Source organism: Meleagris gallopavo, chromosome Z (genome assembly GCF_905368555.1).
Source record: "Meleagris gallopavo chromosome Z, MGAL_WU_HG_1.1, whole genome shotgun sequence".
Lineage (NCBI taxonomy): Eukaryota > Metazoa > Chordata > Aves > Galliformes > Phasianidae > Meleagris > Meleagris gallopavo.
The window spans coordinates 25,282,113-25,302,706 of record NC_139435.1 but is presented as its reverse complement, the minus strand read 5'-3'; the positions used below and the strand labels follow the sequence as shown (position 1 = coordinate 25,302,706).

At 35.9% G+C, this 20,594-nt stretch overlaps 1 protein-coding gene across 2 annotated transcripts in view; it reads left to right on the top strand.

Annotated features, from left to right (window-relative positions):
• Positions 1-20,594, top strand: part of TNPO1 (transportin 1) — an 81,615-nt gene that overhangs the window by 53,818 nt on the left and 7,203 nt on the right. For both annotated transcript variants that reach the window (XM_085212590.1, XM_085212591.1), the window contains exons 12-23: positions 2,121-2,273; positions 3,397-3,622; positions 5,311-5,482; positions 6,894-6,980; positions 7,292-7,399; positions 8,350-8,508; positions 8,599-8,686; positions 12,418-12,516; positions 12,733-12,828; positions 15,612-15,687; positions 16,486-16,585; positions 18,028-18,102. In XM_085212590.1, coding sequence (XP_085068716.1) covers positions 2,121-2,273; positions 3,397-3,622; positions 5,311-5,482; positions 6,894-6,980; positions 7,292-7,399; positions 8,350-8,508; positions 8,599-8,686; positions 12,418-12,516; positions 12,733-12,828; positions 15,612-15,687; positions 16,486-16,585; positions 18,028-18,102 — 1,439 coding nt within the window. The remainder of the gene's footprint in view (positions 1-2,120; positions 2,274-3,396; positions 3,623-5,310; positions 5,483-6,893; positions 6,981-7,291; positions 7,400-8,349; positions 8,509-8,598; positions 8,687-12,417; positions 12,517-12,732; positions 12,829-15,611; positions 15,688-16,485; positions 16,586-18,027; positions 18,103-20,594) is intronic.

The following is a 20,594-nucleotide window of genomic DNA, read 5'->3' as shown; positions in this document are numbered from 1 at the left end:
AGCAGATTTCTCAGTTATGAACCTGAAGACGTTGGCTAGTAAAATGAGGAAATACAATTTCTTGGGGACAATAGAGATTAGTTTAGTGGATTAATTGGATAAAATATGTATTCTTCTTTTAATCTAGAAAGTCAGCAATTTAGATTTACTTATATAAATAGGAAATCACACTAGGTAGGTTTTTTGACAACTTCATTACGTGATTTCTGGCTACTTCATTCAACTCCTGAGTAGCCATAAAAATGAAATACTTGATTTTATGGGCTGCCTCACTTCTGGTTCAAAAACTTCTCAAATCGTGCTCTTACTGTTTTGTTCTTCTCACTACAATAATGAAACATACATTGTAGAAAAGTTTGTTCCTATGGCCAGGGGGTTGGAGTTGGATGATGTTAAAGGTTCCTTCCAACCCAAGCCATTCTATGATTCTATTAGAGAGCTTTTTCATCAGTTTTGAGATTCAGACATATCTGCATAGAGTTTTGTATTTCTTACGAAGCCCAGAGTTTTAATCACAAACAAAAAAGTTCTTTGAAGCTTAGGCATGAAATGTTTTTGAGGCTTGTCTGATTTTTTAGAATTATTATTACTTGTAAAGAAAGTAAGGATATAAATAAACTCATTTTTCATAAAATTTCTTATTAAAAAATAGATAGTTTTGGGTTTGTTATGCTGTTTTTGTCACTGTTGTTAGTAGAGATTGCACTATTAAATACAAATTTTCTGATATTCTTCAACTATGAAAAGCACAGCTGAAATTGACAGAGTACCTTGTGGTCCAGAGTTGTAGTTAAGATGAAGTTGTGGAAGAACAGAACATTTGGGGAAATCCTCATTGGCATGTGTCATCTGGACTTGAGATAATTTGGATTATCTGAAATTCAGAATCGACCCCTATTTCTTTGTAGTGTTCTATGTTTAACTTCCAATTTTAACAGAGAAGAGTCAGCAGTGCAGCCTGACTTATTAGCAGCACTGGTTTCCATTAAGACTCGTTATTTTGGTTCCCTTCTTCCCTAGTAAAAGCCGAAAGTCTTACCTGATGGGTGGAAGTGCAGATCTTTGTTGGGAGTTTGTGCTGTTAATTATTGCTTTGCAGTTGAGATCTGCTGTAAGTTGAGGGTTCCTTTATTTCATGCAAACATTTTGAACTTCATCTAGAAGCAGAGAGGAAAGTCTTATATTTATTCTCTGTTCTGGTAGCTATTACATCCCATCTAAAACTTTTCTCTGTCCTAAATGGGCCCGGTAGCTTTTAGATCTAGGTTAGGATTTTTTCATACTACCATATGCTTTGTATATTTTGTCTGATGCCTATCTTCTATATAGTTCTGTTCCCTCTGGAACTTTTCTGACAGATTAGTAAGGAACTGAGATCATAATGAGCAAAACAGTACAATATAAATTTCATAATACACCCATTCTTCATAAAATAGCTTTAGTGTTATTTTCTAGATACGACAACACTACAGCAGAAAACAATAATTTCTGAATCATATTTTTATGACATTCTTGATTTTTCTTTTATGAGCTTTTTTTTTTTCTATAAGTAAGAGATTATATACTTAGCACAAGGTGCTCTTATTTGTATGAGTGTACAGGAATTTTTTTTTTTTATACAGGAGTTCAAAACAGAGGCATGCAGGTTGCTTTCGTTCTGTAGGGATTGATGTTGGTTGCCTTGAGAGATGGATCATGTTGTTTTTGTTCTTTTTTTTTTATCAAATGCTGTTATTTATTTATTTATTAGGTAATTTCTCTCTAGTTTCTCCAGTTGTTACATTCACATCTCAGACCTTTCTGCTTCCTTAGTGTTATGCGGTCCTGAAATTATGTAGTATATAGAATGTTGCATTATGATGGTGTGGTTTTTGTCAGTGAGCATTTCAATGTCACTGCAATATATGTGTTTTTAGTGGGTATGTAAGTGCTGCAAAACTGGATTTCTAAAAGCTGTACCCTCATACCAGAGGAAAGGGCCGCACTATATATTGTAATGAAACTAAAGTGCTTTTGTTTTTTTTGTAATAATGCCCTGACACTCCACTGACAGCTCAAAGTTAAAATGAGAATTATACTGGCTAACTGCAAATGAGATTAACGCTGTTATTTCCCCTTAGGGAAATGTTCTGCTGCTGCTCTAGATGTTTTGGCCAATGTATTTCGTGATGAACTTTTGCCACACATCTTGCCTCTTTTAAAGGAATTGCTCTTCCATCCCGAATGGGTAGTTAAGGAATCAGGTATCCTTGTTCTTGGAGCGATTGCTGAAGGTAAGGCAACAGTGAATATAAACTTAGTAAACTTATTGTCTGGCTCTGAGGCAGGTCTGTGATTCCTTCTAGGTACGTTTACTTGTGCAAACAAGTAAGTGTTCTTCATAATCTAGTTTCCTTAATCTCTACATCTACTTGTTGGTGACTGGTGTTATTTAAATTTTCTAAATTTGGAAGATTGAATAACTTAAGTTTTCTTTTACTCCCACTTTCTTAACTCTTCAGTATATATTTATTTGTCACTAATTAGGTACTAATTTGATTTAATAGAAGTAAAAATAATTTTAATAAACTCAACCCTTACATTTTATTTGTTGTTTTCAGAAACGAAAAAGACCATTCTTCTGACTTTAATGCCCTGAGCCACTTTTAGTGGATCATTTTATGTTTCACATATGATAACTTAATTTTCTCTGTACTTAAGGCTTTTTGGCCTTTTGTCTGCGTTTACAGCATCTTTGTCTTTTTGGCAGATGGAAGAAATATGTTTGGGTCTGTGTTTGCCTGCATTATCTTTCTTTTTCCCATAGTGCCTACATTTTCTTTGTTCATGAAAAGCTTTTTTGTTGGCTTTGATTCCACTTCAAGCAAGGTGAAAGTTAGTACTTCTGATAAATCTTAATAATGTATTGTTCTTAATGACATGAAGGTCAGCTATTGCTGATCAGAAGAAGGAAATTAAATTGCTGAAAAAATATCCTTTTTAATGATGTGATTATTTGTTATCAAGGTTAAATCTTTCTGTACTTGGTGTTTTGGTCACTCTTGAGTAGTCTGACTTAGGACATTGAAGCTTTATAAACTCATTTTATGTACTTGCTTTACTCCATTTAATAAAGCAGAATTTCTGGAAATTGGGGAAGCACTGAAGCGGAAATACAGTCGCGTATAAATTTAATTGGGGAGGTTTAACTGTTGTTTATGATAAGGTTTCTCTTATAACTTAACATAAATTAGATAGACTTGCTTTGCATGTTGTTAAAATGTATTATTATGCAATAAGAGAATGACAGTGGCCTTTCTAGGAAGTCTTATTTCTCATTAATTCTGGTACTGAAGTAACTGGTTTTTATTGTGTGTTTTTTTTCTCTTTTTTTTTTTTTTTTTTTTCCTCTCACAGGCTGCATGCAGGGTATGATTCCATATCTTCCAGAGCTGATCCCTCACCTTATTCAGTGCCTCTCTGACAAAAAGGCTCTTGTGCGCTCCATTACATGCTGGACTCTTAGTCGCTATGCACACTGGGTAGTTAGTCAACCCCCAGACACATACTTGAAGCCATTAATGACTGAGTTGCTACAGCGTATCCTGGATAGCAACAAGAGAGTACAAGAAGCTGCCTGCAGGTGAGCCAAAGCTTTCCTTAACCTAGAAGCACTGTCAGTGATATTGCTTCTTCATTGGAAATTTTTTAATGCTTTACTGCTGAATGCATGACCTCATTTTAGCATTTTTTTCAAACTGGAGTAGATTCAGCTTTACAAATTATTGTAATAAAATTTTAAAAGTTTATTTGTGTTTCCTTGTACAGCTCGTTTTCAGAGTATATTAATCATCAAGCTAAAAAACGTGCTGCAGTAAAAGCAACCATCTGTGTGACACCTGTTTATTTTCATTATTTGAAGTTTCATTGGCTGGATATCTGTTTTTTATATGCCTTGGAATAAGATCAATACCGATAACAGTAGAAAACTATCCTAACATGACATTGTTTATAGCTGTCTCGGTATTACCGAAAGATTTGAGTTACTGTTACAGGGGATGTTCCTTTCTCTCTTGAAAGGAAGTCCTGTGAGATAACATTTTGTTCTCTGTCTGATATTTTAGAAGGAAAACAAAATTAAGCTTTGTTAAAGGATGCAGTGTTAATGAAATGAGAATTGCACACGTCCACGAAGCTCATCTATGTCAGTGTATGTGTGGGGCAAGAATTTACAGAGCAGGCTGAAAAGAAGGCTTCTTCACAAAGTAGAATTAGATCTCCTTGTGATTGCATGCCTAAAACTTGGAGAGTTGTTGGGTGCATTTTAGATGTTTGGGTCTTCATTTGTTTGGGTTTTTTTAGATTTCAGCAGTGCGTATGTCAACACTGAGGTTAGAGTTCCTGTACTAAGCTTTGCTCAGGAGTTGTCTGAGATAGATATAATTAATTTAATGAAATACACTAAGTAAGTTTTGCATATTAAACACAAGTTCATTTTTGTCTCTAAAACTTTTCAAACATTTGGCTAGCACATTTCCTCAGCTCTAACTTCTGCTCCTATCCACCTGTCTTTTACAGTGATGACCTTTTGTTCCTTCCAGAACAAACAGGAACATGAAAACAGTTCTTTCTTCGCAAATTTTCAGATCCCATGAATCAGAGTTACTTACAAATTCTACTTGGGTTGGGGAGGGGAAGAAAAGAAAAGAAAAGAAAAGGGAAAGAAAAAAAAAAAAAAGCAGAATGAAACAAAGAAAAACCTTTCCAGATTCCTGCGCGCCTTGTCTAAAACCATGGTTGAAATGTGTGTGTAGTTAAATACAGCTGTGCTGCACTTGTTCAATGCCCTTATGGAAAGTTTATGAATGATGTAATATGCAGTGGAAACTGTTAGAAGAAGCAAAAGTATGTCTCCTTTCAGTAGAGCTAAAATGGAAATATTGAAAACAATGATGCACCTGATTTTTTTGGTGTGTATTTAGCCAGTATTAGATTTATACTCCTACTATTTAAGTTAAAACACTGTAACTTGTATACAGTAATGCTTTTGGCAGCACAGTAGGCTTTATGTGTATACATTATAGTTTTTACAGCAATTATTTGAATTTTGTTCATCATAATACAAGATCCTTATGTATTCAATCACAGTATTACTGCAGTAATCTCAGTCTTAACAATTCTGAAAACATACCTAGGATGAATAAAGTTTTATGTTAAAAAGAAATGGAGAATGTGGGGTGTTTGGGGTTCTGTTGTTTTTGGTGTAGATTTTTTTTTTTTTCCCAAAGGTACTGACTAACATGGTTTTTGGTTTTTGTTCTTGTCCCTCAGTGCCTTTGCTACTCTAGAAGAGGAGGCTTGTACAGAGCTTGTTCCTTATCTTGCATATATACTTGACACTTTGGTCTTCGCATTTAGTAAATACCAGCATAAAAACTTGCTTATTCTTTATGATGCTATAGGAACTCTAGCAGATTCTGTAGGCCATCATCTAAATAAACCAGTGAGTATACCTTACATTCTATAAAAATACTCATCATACATCTGTACTGTGTTTTTACACACTGCAAACAGAAACACTGACCTTTCCTTGTAGGTTTTGATGGTACTAAATGTTTGTATGAAAAATACATAAACTGCATGTACTTTACCCGCTGGGCAAATACTTTAAATTTTGTAACAATGGATCTAAGTATACTGGCTTCTGTAATGTGCTTCTTGTCATGATTACTTTATTTTCAGATTTTTTCAGCTTAGAGATATGTGTACCAATATAAATATTAAGTCAGATTTAAGAGGAATTGCTGGAATGTATGCTAATTTCTAATGACCAGTTTCTTTTTTTTTAAACTACTTTCAGATGCTCTGTGCATCTTCCTTTGTAGTGGAGCATATCGTCAATAGAAATTGTATGAGAGTGGAACAGATATGCAACTTACAAATAAAAAAAAAATACAGATAATGCAAAGGCCAGTACTCTAGTATGGAGCATTTTGCTGTTTTTTCTTCAACGTACATTTATTAGTAGAATGTGTAGATGTCACATATTGTATGTATCTTCTTATGATGGCTGTTAAAATTTGTTTTATTTCTCTGTAGCGCTTCATGTGACATAGATCCACTAGAATAAATCAATCTGAGTTGTTGCTATGGCACTTTACTTGCTGTTCAAGACATCCCACCACGAAAAGGCCTCTCTTTTGATCTCTTTGGCCTTTTCATATAGCCTAGAGGAAGATAAATGGGAGCTCTTGTGATGGTGGGGCTTTCTTCAGTCACTTTGAATGTCGTGGTTTTGGACGTAGGGTTAGCTGACAGTTCTTGTTGGCTATTGAGCTATCTTCTGGGAGCAGTAGCTCTGACATAGGGATGCCTTGCTTGATGTTGTGACCGAACAGAGGCAAAGAAGATCAGTTTATTGCAGAGTGACTAAGTTTATCTTTCTAGATGGACAGAAAATAACTTTCTTAATGTATGGTTAGTTGCTTGAGGATGAAGTTTCAGGAACATGGGGTAATTTGTAACAGCAGGGTAATGTGAAATGATTGGGAAATGCAAGTGGCAATTGCAGTGCTGATTTAAAAAAAAAAAAAAGTAAATAAATCCATAGGCAGTTATAAGCTTGTAACAACCTAGACAGCTATGGAAAGTTGCAAAACTGAAACCAAACATGGAGGAAAAAATCCACTCTTCAGAGATGATTACATGTCTCAGTGAAAAAAAAATCTGAGAATGTAATTTATAAACTCTAGTATTAAACTACTTGTGCATATTAAAATGTTTGGTTTGCAGCACATCAGTTTTCTTTTGCTGCAAAAGTAGAAATGATTTTTAATATATCAATGTTCTGACTTTGAAATAAACCAGCTTGCAATTAAGTATTTCAACAGCTGATGCGTTTTTATCCTGAACAGGAATATATTCAGATGCTAATGCCCCCGTTAATCCACAAGTGGAACATGTTGAAGGATGAAGATAAAGATCTCTTTCCTTTATTAGAGGTAAAAGTTAAAATTTGAATATCATATATCAGCTTCTTATATGAGTTATGCTTTCTGCTCAAGAAACTACCTACTAGAATGTGTAACTGTGAAGGCTTACAGTAAAGCTTGTATCAGAAGCCACTTAGATTTATTTTGTACCAGTCTTATGTATTTTCCCTGAGGATCTCCTTATCTTTAAAAAAAAAAAAAAAAAATTATGGTTGAGCTAATTGCCACAGTCATTCTGGCTTGTGCATTCACTTAAGTTATAGATCTGACTTTCCTCCCTCTCTCCCCTTTTTTTTTTTTTTCCCTTCTTTTAATTTCAGTGCCTGTCGTCAGTTGCTACTGCCTTGCAATCTGGCTTTCTTCCATACTGTGAACCTGTGTACCAGCGTTGTGTAAATTTAGTGCAGAAGACCCTTGCACAAGCCATGGTAATTTTCTATTACTATTCCAATGTTTTCAGAGTAACTCATTAAAACAATGTATGGCCTAGATAGGTTCAAGTAGCGGGCGCAGGAGAACCTCATGAAGTTCAACAAAGTCAAGTATAAGCTGGGGAATGTAAGGATAGAACACAGCTTTACTGAAAAGGACAAGTTGGATGTGAGCCAACAGTGTGCCCTCACAGTCCAGCAGGCAAACCACATCCTGGGCCACATCACAAGAAGTGTGGCCAGCAGAGCAAGGGAGGTGATCCTGCCCCTCTGCTCTGCACTGGTGAGACATCACCTGGAGTGCTGCATCTAGCTGTGGAGTCTGCAGTACAGGAGAGACACGGATCTGTTAGAGCATCTCCAGAGGAGGGCCACAAAGATGATTCAAGGGGTGGGACACATCTCCAATGAGAACAGGCTGTTCAGTCCAGAGAAGAGAAGGGAGACTGTCAGGTCTCTCTGGGGAGACCTGATAGTGGCATTCCAGTGTGTGAAAGTGGGCTGTAAGAAGGAAGGGGTTAAACTCTTTATGAGGATCTGGTGCAATAGGACAAGAAGAAATGGTTTCAAACTTAAGGAGGAGAGATTTAGATTGGAATAAGGAAAAAGTCTTTTACAGTGAGGGTGGTGAGGGAGTGGAACAGATTGCTCAGAGGAGTGGTGGATGTCCCATCCCTGGAGACATTCAAGATCAGGCTGGATGGGGCTCTGAGCAGCCTGATTTAGCTATAGGTGTCCCTGTTCATTGCAGGGGAGTTGGACTTTAGATGACCTTTAAAGGTCCTTTCCTACTCAGATGATTCTATGTTTCTATGAACTATATAAAGTTATGGGTTGCCAGGGACATCTGTAGTATAACACTGAATCTCTGAAACTGTTTTTACAGTTTTGCATACCCCTGAGAAAATGTAATTCTCATTTTGAAAATGCATGTTTATTTGCTGCAGTTGCACAATGCTCAACCAGACCAATATGAGGCTCCAGATAAGGACTTCATGATTGTGGCTCTTGATTTACTCAGTGGTTTAGCTGAAGGTCTTGGAGGCAACATTGAGCAGCTGGTAGCTCGGAGCAATATCCTGACACTGATGTACCAATGCATGCAGGTGAGATAAGAAACTGGTTTATCCAAGGAGTTTCTTTAAGATGATTAGAAACACTTCAAGAATTGTCATATTTCTTCTTTTTCTCTTTAGGATAAAATGCCTGAAGTACGACAGAGTTCTTTTGCACTGTTGGGTGATCTGACAAAGGCATGTTTTCAGCATGTGAAGCCTTGCATCGGTATGTTTCCTTTGCACACTAAATAATTATCTTACAGACTGATAAAAGGCTCCTTTAACCACTGTTAAGCTCCTTTTTTCTATGTCTTGCATTGTCATGTTGTATATTTTCGTATTTCTTTATCGGCAAGGGACTGTGGCTTTTTTTCCTTCAAACTAAGTGTTTAAAAGATGGGTTTTTTTAGACAGTGTAAGTAATTACTTCTGCTGCTTGATTTTTACAATGTAAAAGCTGTCTGTTCTGCTGGAATATATAAAAAGATTTACTTAAACTTAATTAGAACAGTTGCTTCATTGGATAAATTTCTGAATTTGTACCTTTTACTTCTCTTTTTTAACCAGACTCTACATTAAAATTATAGATAGATATACTATATATATTGGGCACCAAACTGGCTAGCTCATCACCAGGGCTTTAAACTAGAGCTACTGGGGGAAGGGTCTCTGCTGCAGAATGACAGAGAGATAGGGAGCACAGTCACTTTAAGAAGCAGCAGGGGAAAACCTCAGATTTGTCCTGGAAATTAGTGGGAGTACTTCTCTAGAAAATAATGCATCTGAAAGCTGAGCTGAAGTGCTTCTATACCAGTGCGTGCAGTGTAGAAAATAAACAGGAGAAGCTAGGAAACTGCATTTGGTGGAAAATTATGATCTTATTGCTATCACAGAAACACGGCAGGATGACTCACTTGACTAGAATACTACCACTGAGGACAATGAGCTTTGTAGAAGGGATGGACAAGGTAGCAGAAGTGGGGTAGTTGTCCTCTATGTTAAGAAGACTGTGTTATAGACTGCAAGGAGCTCCCTCTGAGAAAGAGTCAGGAACAGAATGAGAGGTTCTGTAGGTTAAAATAAGGCATTGAACCAAAAAAGGATATCTAGTACAGTCTAATACAGGCTGCCTAATCTAGGGGGAGCCTATTGATGAGGCCTTTTTGCTTCAGCTTTAAGAGGTGTTATGATCACAGGATCTTGTCCTAATGGGAGATTTCAACCAGCCAGATATCTGCTGGGAAAACACCACAGAAAGCTGCAAGCAATCCAGTGTTGGACAGTCCCACCAGAGGTGAAGTTTAGCAGTGTGGAAGGAATTGTTAAAGAGATTAGGATTGAAGGAAGCCTGGACTGCAGAGACCATGTCCTGGTCAAGTTCATGATCTTGAGGAATGTGAGCCTGGCAGAGTGGAGTCAGGACTGAACTTCAAGGGGTGGGACTTCAGGCTCTTTGAGGAATTTTTGGACAAGATCTCTTGGGAAACTAGGTTGTGTCATCTCAGAAAAATACAGGAATGTTGTCTGGACGTATAGAGATGAGGTCAGGAAAACAAAGGCACAGATGGAACGGATCTTGGAGAGGGACATTAAAAACAACAAGAAGGGGTTTTGTAGGTACATTTGGCAGAAGAGACAGGCCAAAGACAGTGTACCTCCTTTGATAAATGAGAAAGAACTGGCTACACAGATATGGAGAAGGCTGAAGTACTTAATGAGCTCTTTGTCTCAGTCTTCACTGGAAGCCAGAATTCTCATGTTTCTCACATCTCTGAACTGCTTGATGGAAACTGGGAGAGCAACTTACCCCCCAGCATGAGGACAGAGCAAGTCAGAGACCACTTCATGAGGCTGAAGTCCATGGGGCCAGATGACATGCATTCCATGGTTCTGATGTGGAACTGTCTGATGTGATTGCCAAACTGCTCTCCTTCATATATGAAAATCTCTGGCTGTCAGGTGGCCAGAACAAGGGCAACATCACTCCCATTTATAAGAAAGGGAGGAAGGAGGACCAAGAGATCTATGGGGCGGGAGCCTCACCTCTGTTTCTGGGAAAGTCATGGAACAGATCCTCCAGGAAGACATGTTAAAGCACATGATGGATGAGCGTGTGATCTGAGACAGCCAGCAGGGCTTCACCAAGGGAAGATTGTACCTGACCAATGTAGTGACCTTCTGTGATGGAATGATGGCATCAGTGGACAAAGGGAAGGCATCTACATGGACTCCTGCGAGGTTTTTGACGTGATTTCTCACCGCGTTATTATCTCTAAGTTGGAGAGAGATAGATTTGAAGGGTGGACTATTTGGTGGATATTGAATTGGCTGGAAGTTTGCATCCAGAGGGTTATGGTCAATGGCTCCATGTCCAGATGGAGGCTGGTGATGAGCCATGTCCCTCAGAAGTCTGTCTTGGGATCGGTACTCTTTAACATTTTTATCAGTGACATACAGAATAGGATTGAGTGTACCCTCAGCAGATTTGTTGATGACATTAAGCTAAGTGGTGTAGATGGTATGGTAGAAGGGATGCCATCCAGAAAGACCTTGATAAATTGAAAAGTTGGGCCCATGTGAACCTAGAGAAGTTCATCAAAAGAAAGTGCAAAGTTTTGCACGTGTATTGAAGTAATCCCATATATGTATACAAACTGGGAGAACTCTTTGAGAGTAGTCTTGCTGAGAAGAACTTAGGCATCCTGGTAGAGGAATAACTTAATATGAGCCAGCAGTGTGTGCTTGCAGCTTGGAATGCTGATGATATCCTGGGCTGCATCTGAAGAGGGCTGGCCATCAGGGTGAGGGAAGTGATTGTCCATCTCTGCCATTGTGATGCCCCTCTTGAATATTGCATCCCCAGCAAAAAAAGGATGTGAGGCTTTTGCAGAGTCCAAAGGAGGGTCACAGGGATGATTAGAGGGCTGGAGAACATCTCCTATGAAGACATATTTAAAGAGCTGGGATTGTTCAGCCTGGAAAAGAGAAAGCAGAAGAGATCTCATTACAGCCTTCCAGTACTTAGGAGGTGATTATAAACAGGAGGATAATCAACTTTTTGCACAAGTAGATAGTGATAGGATGAGAGAAAATGGTTTTACACTAAAGGAGGGGAGATCTAGGTTAGAAGTCAGGGGTACATTTTTCATTGAGAGACCAATGAGGTGTTGGAACAGGCTGCCAAGAGAGGTTGTGGGTGCACTGTCTCTCTCTCTCTCACCCTGGAGGCCTAGGAGCCTGATCTAGTACTTGATCTAGCAGTTGGCAACGCTGCCTGCGGAAGGGGGGTTGGAACTTGATCCTTGAGGTCCCTTCCGACCCAAGCCATTCTATGATACTGTGATCTGTAGTGAAAGTGGAGAATTTGGCTAGAAGGCATGTTTTGGCTTGGGCATTGTTTGTTCTTGGTGTTTGTTTTGTTTTGTGTTCAGTAGGAATGTAACATCAATTATATGCTTCCACGATATTCGCTATCTCGTCCTTCAAATGTTCTTGATACGCACTTTGCCAAATGTATGCTTTGATAGCCTTGGGAATGCGAAGTTCGAGTAGCAGATGTTATAATGATAGATGTGATTGCCTTCTGGGTTCTTTTGTTATTAGCATGCTTGAATATGTAATTATCCAAGTGGTTCAAGGATTGATTGTTCAACCATGTTATAAAACTACAAGTGCTTGTTATTGGGTTGGTTTTGCTTTATCCCCTCTACTCCAGTTAGGGAAGGGGAGAAAAAGGGTTTATAGAGTTGCATAAAGATAAAGCCTATTAGAAGCATGTTAGAATCATAGTCTGAAAAGATTTGTTGATCTACTTGGATTCTAAAATCCAAGTTTATCTGATATATAGCAGAAATGCAGCTGTCATTAATACATGTGTAACATTTTCCAAGTATTTAAGTAGGCTCAAATGATTTTTAAAAAAAAAACTTTTTTTTTTTTTTTTAATGTTCGTTTTAGCTGATTTCATGCCCATTTTGGGAACCAACCTAAACCCTGAATTCATTTCTGTGTGTAACAATGCTACCTGGGCAATTGGAGAAATCTCCATTCAGATGGGTAAGCTTTTTTTTTTTTTCTTTTGAATCTTTGCACATTTAGAATGGTTAGTCCGTTTTGATTTTGTTTGTTTTCAGCTTTTACTGATACTTTCATGTTAAAACTTAAATTAAGGTTGAGATTTGTCATTGATAATAAATTCAATGTATCAAATCTACTTAGATTATATATATTAACAATCATTTTCTTCTAAATATTTCTTTTTGACTATTTCAGGTATAGAGATGCAGCCTTATATTCCAATGGTGTTGCACCAGCTTGTAGAAATAATTAACAGACCCAACACACCAAAGACATTGTTAGAGAACACAGGTACCCAAAAACTGAAGCATTTGTGCTGAAGGAATTACAGATTTTTATTTTAAAAATTACATAGGGGAATAACCAGAACTGATTGTATTGCAATGTATTTGACTTTTTTAAGCAAAAACAACTCTGTTTTGCAAAAGCTCTTACAAGTCTCAGTCTTGCATTAAATTTTCTATTGTATATCTGGATTCTTAAAGTTGTTGCTTTCTCACCTCTATAACACTGAGTGTAACTGTCATCTATTTGATTTTTTTTTAAGTATTCTTCCAGTGTTATGTGTGAATTACATATAACATTATATATACAGTAACACTTATAACCTAATATTAGCCTTATTTAAATATATGCAAGTCATTACACATGTGCACTGTGTATGTTTATCTCTAGTGTTTGAAACGAATATGATCGGTGTATATAAAACAAATAATACATTATTTGAATTTAAAACAAAAACCCAAAAACCAAAAAATAACACTTTTTTTTTTTAAATACTGATTTGTGTATTTGTCTATTAAAATAGATCTGTGATGGCATTTTTACTCCAACATACCTGAAGTCATGTACAACTTTTATTACCTAGTCACAATAAATAAACAAGTAATTCTGAAAGCAAGCCTAAAATTGGCACACATGATTTGTGTTCTGGCCAATAGCTATGCCTTCCAAACTGGAAAGAGTTCCCAACTGTGCTGGAACTTCTGAGGCTTGTTTCTTTTGCATTTATAGAGTGCACGTTCTGGTAGGATGAACACCTTCCATACTTCAAACAGAATTTTATTAATAATCTGACAGGTTTCTCATTTACTAATTGAGAATCCTTTTTTTTTGTCTGAAAATTTATTGTTCTGTAAGAAGATATTAGCTTAATCATTATAACATGACATGATTGAAAATTATGCAATTTTGTTTTATGCTTAGCATGAAGTAAATTGGCAACAGATTTTCAATGTGTATTTCTCCTCCAGTGTTCTCTTAATGTAAAAGCTGTGCTTTAGCTACATCTCTCCTACTATTCTCAGTTTAGTATGGAAGGTGAACTTAAAGGAAAACTTCGTAGTTGTGGGATAAAATAAATACTGCCTTTTGAAAAGATAATTTTGGAGCAAATATGTACTTGTTTTCAAATAGACCATGAAATAGTACGTCAGCATAGATTCCTTCTCCCCACACTCCTGGCCCTTTTCCTCTTCACTGATGGATGTGTAATACCTGTAACTGGGAGGCATCCAATGCTTAAACTTTTGCTTCTATCACTGTTGTGGAATTTTTGGAAGCATCCGAACACTGACACTTTCTTTATTCTCTTAATAGTTACTTTAAATGTGGATGCATAACTGCAGATAAATGTTGAGTGTGGTGTACTTATTATAAGTTTGTTGTGGGATATTGTGCTGCATATCACTGGTACGAGCAAGTGTATTACTGTTTTCTGCTTTAGCTTGCTATGTAATGAGCCATGAGCACACTTTTATAGAAATAGGAGACTATTTTAAGTAAAAGCAGTGGTATTCAAAGTGAGTACGTGTCAAAACTTAATCTTTGACAGAAGTTTCTATTCCTTGTACAAACTGTAGCTGTGAAAACTTATGGATAAAACTTAAGTGTATTTTAACTTGAAACTTGTACTTGAAAAGCAATTAAAATACATTTTAATGAGTTAGATCTGCTGAAAATTTTAGATCCTGTGTATTGAAGTAGTATATTGAAGTGAGCAGCAGGTTTGTGGAATTGTTAAAATTCGTACTACTTGTATATCCTACACCAAACTTTTATTGGAGAAAGCATCATCTGCTTTATTGCATGTTTCATGAAACTGTTCACAATTGCCTGTTTAATTAGAGTGTTGCATAGTATGTCCCTTGAACATAGGTTTCCTTTCTCTGCTTCATATAAATCTGCTGGATTTTAGTATTATTCATGTATTTTGCTTCAAGTAATCCTGATACATTATTCCCCACCCTCTCCTTTTTCTAAAGATTAATCTTTTGTGAGTTGAGCAAACACCATTAAAACACAGTTATAAAATATTTTTTTCAGTCTGTCCCTTCGTAAAGGACTGAAATACCAAATCATGCGAAGAAGCAATTTTGTATTTATGCCTTTGCATCAGAAGTCAGATTATTATATGGCTGTTATGATGAAGACTGTTGTGAAAAGAATTAACTTTGCCGTTAGTTGCTCTAGCAACCACTTTAAATTATCTAAAAGATTATAAAGAGAACAATTTTTTTGTTTTCTTAAAGAATTTTCATCTATTTAGCATTCATAGACAGATCACAGTATATTTAATGTAAACATACTTCTAACGATATTAGTCATAGATAAGCATATTAAAAACTTGAATTCTAAATACTGAAAAAATGTTTGGGATACTTTATAATAAAGCTGAAAATTCTTTTTTATTAAGAGAATCCATAATGGTACATTTGAATACAATCTCAGTAGTGCATGGTAGGTAAATTTAACGTAAAGTAAGAGAAGAGGGCAGAATTACTGCATACATCGGAAAGCCTTTTGTTTTTAAATTGTGTTTTTGGTGTTCTCTCATTTACTTCTTTAATTTTTCTTTTACCCTGGAAAGTATACCATATATGTTGCTGCCTCTTATTTAGGGGGTGGTAATAAACAGCACTGGTGAAATCTTATGTTTATTATCATACACAGATTCTGTTGGTTTCTGTTTCTGAGTTATTTGTTGTTTTTTCTTTATTTTTTCTCCTCCCCCCTCATTTGCTCATGTCTTGGTTGGCGTTTGGTGGTGTATAACCGTGATTGCGTTACCTTAGCAATAACAATTGGTCGTCTTGGTTACGTTTGTCCTCAAGAGGTGGCCCCCATGCTACAGCAGTTTATAAGACCCTGGTGTGTATTATTCAATCTTTTTTTTTTTAATTCATTTTTCTTCACTCTCTTTCTTTCTTTCTTCTCTCTATCTCACTTTTAGATATATTTTCAGTTGGTTACAAAATCTCAATCCTTAATCATTGCCAACCATGTGACTAATCTTGTCCTATCAGGTTTGTGAGTTTTTAGTAGCACCGTCATGTACATATTTTTTTTATGTTGTGGCTAACGACTAATTTATGCATGGGATAAGATTGTCACATGCTTGCTGTGTTAAAGCTTGACTATGAGAGAGCGTTTTAAAGTCCACCAGAATGATACTACAATGCATGCCAATACTGTAAAATTTAAACTGTGCATTACTTTACTTAAAAAAAATCAGTCCGAGGCTTCAAATGCTGTAAGGAATATATGTTTATAGACCTGTTTTATGTATAAAATAGCTTGCTTGCTGCTGTAAAAGTTAAATAACTGTTCTGTAAGTGGTATCTGACATAATTCATACTGTGATAGTATTATATGTTCTGCTTCTAATAATGACAGTTACTATAAATATTTCAGATACGTGTTTCTTTTGTATTTAATGGAATAGAGGTCACACTTTATAAATGGTGCAACAGAACAACAAGGTTCTGAAGATGGTAGATAATGGGAATATGCTAGTAAACACTGCAATAACTGTTTTCCTAACTGTTCACAATAGTATTTCAAATCATTTTATCTGTGTGGCTTATTCCATCAAATACGTTCATCTAGATCTGACTTGATGGAGTGAAAGCGGGATAAAACTAGCTAAGATTTTCTCTAACTTACTAGGTGCACCTCTCTCCGGAACATAAGAGACAATGAGGAAAAGGACTCAGCATTCCGTGGGATATGTACCATGATCACAGTCAACCCCAATGGCGTATTCCAAGTAAGATGCATGAATAGATCTGATTTTTTTTCGTTTATTTGCGTAAAATGTATTTTAAAATGTATATGAAATACTAAGAGGTTTAGGTTGATGCTGATTCAGTGCAGTACACAAAATGCTTTTTATTTTGAGGCCAGAAAGACCAAAACGTTTACATTGCAGTGATATGTATCATAATTCTGGATTTGTTCTTCAATGAAAAGGAGGAAAAGAGGTGTTAAAAGTCTTTTTTTTTTTTGTCTTCTACTTAAAATGTGTATCTAAATAATGAATTCTGACTAACATTATGAATGATGCAATATTTCTGTCAGTGTTTTGTGTAGAGGATCTCTATGAAAATATAAGGCAAAATCTGATTAAATCCTATCGTTCAGCTGTAATCTAGGCTTTGAAGAAGTAAAAGAACAAAAATGATAACTACCCCTTCATTCTTAAAACTTGAGAAGGGAATATTGTTTCAACATCAGATATATTGCTTGAATAGTTAATGTGACTAGGAAGATGCTCTTTAGATTTATGTGTCAAGAATAGAATGGTCAAGAATAGAATGTTACTTGCTCTTTAGTCTCCACAGCTCTGAAATTAAGCTATACCGATGTAACATTTCATGAGAGGAAAATAAAGATGAATTTCCTTCTCTCCCTGAACTCCCTCTCTTTGAGACACAAGAATTGAGCCTCTTTCTTGTTCTGAACTTTTCAGATGATTTCACTTCTGTCTTGTTCTATACTTGCCATTCCCCTTCTTTTCTGCTGTCCATTTATTCTTTCACACATAAAGAGAGCAGAAAATTAAGAACTCCTCTCATTTTCCCATCTCTCTTTCTCTGTAGTAGTTATCTTCGGTTCTTATCAAAACACACGTGCACTGTCAATTATTGAAGGGTGGTATCTTAGCAATATAGTAAGAAATGTAGTGCATAACAGCAGGTGAACTATGTTGCAGGGATTATGATACAGTTTTGTTTTTGAATGTCATGTGTGTCCCTTAAATAAACTCTAGCTCTGCTTGAAGAAATACAGCTGCTTTTTTTCCAGCTGGAAGTTTATGAGACAAAGTTGGTCTTATGGTCTTATTTGTTGCTTGATGGTTAAAATGGTTTGTGTTGGAATTTGTACGATTGAACTGAAAGAATTTGAGTTAGCTAGTTATGTTGTGAGAGGAAAGGTGTTGTGGTTTTGGTTTGCCCTTTTATGCTGTTGTGTGTATGACTTTGGCTTTTTAATTAAATAAACCTTATCAAACAAAGATGCCCCAACTCTATTTATATTTCTGTACATCTAAGTGTAGACTAGTTTACCATTATTGCCTGCATTAACTGGAAATAAAATCAGTTTTTGAATTAGGATCAGAAATCTTGTACAGTTAATAGAATGAGTTGAGCATTGTTTCCAGACCTATAAATTAGGGTTTCTAACCTATGTGATTATTTAATCTTATAGGACTTTATTTTTTTTTGTGATGCTGTTGCATCGTGGATTAGCCCAAAAGATGATCTCCGAGACATGTTCTGTAAGGTAATGTTTCTCATCTCTTATCAATATATCCTGATTATGGTTCGGGATCTTCTGTTTCTTTTTTGCTGTGTATTTCAGTCAGTACTTCTTGCATTTTGAAGCTTCTTTGCAAAGTCATGAACTTTAGACAAAACATCAAAACAGTCTGAAGGTTGGGTGTTTTTTTTTTTACTTATATTTACTTAAGTGCATTCAAGTTACTACAGACTTCTTTTTAATGGTATTGAAAAGTTCATTTAGGATTTTACTTTAAAAAAAAAAAAAATCATCCTCAGAGAGCTTTTCATAAATGTCAGTCTACAGCAGTTTGACTGCATTTTGAAAAACAAGGTTTTTTATACCACATTTAAGTCATCTTTAGAAAATGATATCTGTATAGTTCAAGATTTTTTCTTTTGCCATGAAGAAGTGCACTTTATTTAACAGAAATGTCTAGAAGAATGCAAATGAAAAATATGACAGTGCCATCGTGGTCTCTTTGTCTTCTATCTTGGGTGAGCAGATCTTCAGGGAACCAGTGTACGCTGAATGTAGGACATATATCCTAGACAACTTGTCATTAGAGATTAAAGAAAAATGAAATAAGCAACAAGCAAAAAACCCACCACCCTGAAATTATCTGTTCCATGTCTTAAGTTAGGAAAAATAACTAAATAAAACCCCTAATTTCAGTTTCTTGAACAGATGCTTTTACTTGTTCAGTAAACATCTTTGTTTTAGGAAGGATGTATGTCACAAGTTAATGAAATTCCTCTTAAAGCTGAAATAGACTGTATTTCCAAGAATATATTAGGGTCATGGGCCAGTATTGCATTTTCTCTTGAAGTAACTCAAAGTGTCAGCATCAGAACATAAATTGGAATCTTCAAATCCCATCTTGAGGAGCGAAAACAAAAAACTCTGCCTCCTAAATTAGCAGACTAGTTCTCTGAGGAGCTAGAAAGAAGCATCGAGTTCAGGAAATATGCAGTGGTGAGTATTCTAGTGTCAGGAGGAAATAACAAATATTAAAAGCTTAAAAGAAAGTCCAGGATGCTGTCTGTGATGACAGTTTTAAGCATTTTCAGTACATGTTTCTGCACTGGTCCTTTAGCACTCAATACTTGCCTTAGTAAGTTAAACACTTCTCAGATTCTTTCCAAGATATTCATGCAGGATCTAATGCATCCAAACTTGACACAGTGGGTTTTGACCACTTTGTATGAGGGTGTGCATGGCTTTTTACAGTGTATTCTTTTGCCTTTCTCCATGCAAGAATGGAGTCAGAACTTTCATCAAGCGATGGCATATGATTTTTTTAGATTACTTTCTCATTAGACTGGATCCCTTTGCCAACTGAACAACAGATTGTGCCATTTAGGAACTGTGGGATAAAAAACATTTTTCACAGTTCCCTGGAGTCTTTTTGTGTGATTTTTTGTTAATTGGCATTAGAGCTGATAGAGGAAATAACCCTTCCAAAAGCACGGGTAAGACAGCTGTCAGTGTTGAGATGTCTCACATGCTCCTAAAAATTTTATCTTTTTTTTAAAGATGAGACATCTAAAGACACTAGCTGAAGTTCATCTGCTAAAACAATACTGGAAGAGGATTTATTTAATTATTATTATTTTTTTAAAATGTTCGTTTTGTCATACCTAAACATTTTTAGATCTCTTTTGTAGTTTTGGTGGCTGGCTAATCTGTTAGGGTAAGGAAAGAAATCTGTTTTTGGATGAGCTCCTTAATGGAAAAACACAGTTAAATTAATTGTGATGTCTCTACTCTTAAATCTGGTTCAGTGACAGCTCTGTTTGAAAATGATGTATTGAGGGTGAATTCTATACTATCAGCTCTGAATTTGACAGTGCCTTTTTTGTAAAAATGTTTTCATGACAGGCCATTCCATAATTAGGTATAGTTGAGTTTAAAAAAAAGAAAATTAAAAAAATGTTGAGACTCTCTAGTAGTTTTGTTGTGAGGAAGAGCTTTTGCACCTGCTTTTGTTCTTTCTGATGTTTAGCTATTAACCTAATGTTTTCAGAGCATAAATTCTAAGGCCCTTTTCATATAATCATTTAATTTTCATAGTTTTCAGTTAAGTTACTATATTAAAGAGTCCAGACTGAAACCAATAGGTGAGGACGTTTTCTTGTCTCTTATGCTGGCATTTTTACTGCTGTAGATCCCTGCTGTGTCAAAGTACAAAAGATTTTAACAACTTCTGTTTTAGTTACAGTTGCCAACAGGTTCCATGGGAAAACACAGCTTTTGTAGGATTGTTTTTAATTTGTGCTAGAAATTAAAAGGCATTAATCCTGTAAAGTACCGGCTGTGGTTCTGACTCACTTTTTCTTGCAGAACCTGTAACACATTTACAAATGGAATACATATACAGTAATAATTAACAGAAAGTGTGTAGTTTGACAAAACAGTTAGCATTGTGAAATGGGCTACCTCTAACCTGTAAGTCATGTTAATAAATAAATACTAATTTGAATGGCTAACTATAT